At 40.6% G+C, this 2,720-nt stretch overlaps 1 protein-coding gene across 1 annotated transcript; it reads right to left on the minus strand.

Annotated features, from left to right (window-relative positions):
- Positions 1–341: 341 nt before the first annotated feature.
- On the minus strand, positions 342–1,283 carry LOC102246366 (olfactory receptor 11G2). The gene has a single exon (XM_005856949.1). The coding sequence runs from the start codon at positions 1,281–1,283 to the stop codon at positions 342–344; it is 942 nt and encodes a 313-aa protein (XP_005857011.1).
- Positions 1,284–2,720: the final 1,437 nt, after the last annotated feature.

Here is a 2,720-nt window from a genome sequence, read left to right on the forward strand (position 1 = left end):
ACAATAAAAATAAAAAATAAAATAAAAAAGAAGCATGTAATAGAAACCAAGAGGAACTTGAAACTCAATTATAGAGAAATATATGAAAATCTTATTAAATTGTATTTAAAAATAAAGAAGTTTAAGTATAGACATATCTAAAACATAAGAGTAATAACTTCCTGAGACTTAAATCATGAGTCTAATGAGTTTTTAAAATCACCTTTCCAATATATGAAAATAAAATAAACCGAAAGGGAGAAAAAAATCATCCTATTCATCTCATGATCTTTCATATTTATTTTCCTAAATATTAATGATGCATTATATTAAATTTGGCTTTTGAATCTTTTAGAGATTTCTCACAATAATACATTCAGAATTTTCTTTAGTGCATCCTTCATATCTTTGTTCCGGAAATTATAGATAAGGGGATTAAAGAATGGAGTTGCCAAAGCATAGAACAAGGTCACAAATTTCTGCATACCAGAATAGTTCCCAGAACCTGGGCTAACGTACATCACCATGACTGAACCATAGAACAGAGACACCACAGCAAGGTGGGAGGCACACGTAGAGAAAGCCTTATGCCTTCCTGAGCCTGAGGGCACCTGTAGCACCACACTTAGGACACAGAAGTAAGTGCCAAGAATGTACAGAAAAGTGAGAAAGATGATGAGAGAGCTAATGATACCGCAGGCCAGAGTAATTCCAGATACTGGAGCACAGGACAATGCCAGCAAAGGTGCCAAGTCACAAAGAAAATGGTCAATGGTGTTTGGACCACAGAAGGGCACCTGAGATATTAGAGTCAAAGGCGTCAATAACCAGAGAAAGCCACCTGCCCAGCAGAAGATCACCAACTGAGCACATAGGCGATGGGTCATTATGGTGGGATAGTGCAAAGGTCTACAAATGGCAAGAAATCTATCAAAAGACATCACTGACAGAAATAAGCCTTCAGCAGCACACATGGAGAAGAAGAAGTAAAACTGGAGCAGGCAGCCTGTGTAGGAGATGCTCTTGGTCTGAGAGATGATGTTGGCCAACATTTTGGGCACATCAGAGCTGACATAGCAGATCTCTAGGAAGGAGAAGTTGGCCAGGAGGATGTACATGGGTGTGTGGAGTTTCCTGCTTGACCATACCGCACAGATGATGGATGTGTTCCCCAGGAGGGTCAGAAGGTAAATGAAGGAGAAGAACACGAAGAGGAGGATCTGGATGTCTCTGCGACAGGGAAAGCCCAGGAGGATGAACTCACTCACGAACCCAGAGATATTAGTAGTCTCCAAAGTCCTCATTAGTGTGACCTGTGGAAGTGACAGGGACAGTAAAAGACACAAAAATATTTACACTAGTTTTCTTCTTCCTGGTGAAGAGATATATCTTTATTTTCCTCAATTTGAGTTACAAAGAAGGTGAGTTGTGCTTTCTTCTTTGTCTCCTGCATTTATTTAATAAACACTTTTTGCACATATTACTGCCAGGCACTAGGAAATAGGGGGTAGGAGGAACAATGAATAAAAAAGCAGAGACCCTACTCTTTTGGAGCTTATGTCAAAGATCAACAGTGCGGTGATGGCCAGAGGGGAGGAGGAAAGGGGCCGGGTGAAGATGGGCAAAGGGGGGTAATGGGAGACATATATAACAATATAAACAATAAAGTTTTTTAAAAGATGCTATCTAAAAAGGGGGAGGTGACTTAGGGATTCTGTCCTGTTTGAGCTCTCTGGTAATGACACCGACCCCATGCCCCATTCCCACACAGGCACAATAGTGAAGCTTATTGGGCAGTTTGCAATAGCACAGTGTCTTCTTCAGGGGGCATGATGAATAAAAGTGGACAGTTGCTTTGCTTGGCCTCACTTGAGGTCAGCACTTGAGATGTTTCAAAGGCCCCCCCCCGAAAAAAATGTGGGACCCACATGACAGAGGACTCACTGCCAGTCTGACTAGTTCAGACTTAATTTTCTAGTCAATGAAAAACAACTGCAGCTGGTCTAGTATAAGAGTAAAACGATCTAGGTTTATGGAAGCTGCATTTGAAAGACAATTTGCCAGACAATTACAGGGCAATGAAACTAGCAGGAAGCTATTAGAAAGCTATTTCAATGGTCCAAGTAAAAATTGTTTATTGAATGCTGACCTAGGGTAATGTGTAAGCAAAATATACCAGGGATGGATTCAAAAAATGTATAGAAACCTAATCTCTTGGTCTTTAAAATCAGCAGAGGCAGTTAAGTGCTGCTCAAGGAGCAGAGGAGAAAGACACAAAATAAAGAGGCCTCACTTTCCATTTGCCACATTAATACTCTTGAGCTCCCTTCTGATTGTCCTCTCACCTGGGATGACTCACAGGAGAGAGCCACTCACTCCAGCACAATAGTCCCACTCAAAGCCTTCCTGTTTCCACAGGTCAACTCCTGTTGTTGCTTTGGGTATCTCTCAGATCCCACTGGATTCCCCACTGGGTTCCCCAGTCCCCAGGAGTATTATAATACTCAGAGCTATAATCTGAGTATTATAGCTCATTAAATAAATTAGCTTCTACTTACAAAGTTTTTCTCTCCTATAAGCCACATACAATGGGTGTTGATTTGCTATGCTGTCATCTGTGTGAAACAGAACAGTAAACAAGAGAGCCATCTAACTTATTGCCAAAGTCTTTTATTTTCTTTTTTATTTTTTTTTCCTCCCTTACCCCCCAGTGTCTTATGTCCATTAGTTATGCTTATATG

This window comes from Myotis brandtii, unplaced genomic scaffold (genome assembly GCF_000412655.1).
Source record: "Myotis brandtii unplaced genomic scaffold, ASM41265v1 scaffold1056, whole genome shotgun sequence".
In the NCBI taxonomy this organism is placed as follows: Eukaryota; Metazoa; Chordata; class Mammalia; order Chiroptera; family Vespertilionidae; genus Myotis; species Myotis brandtii.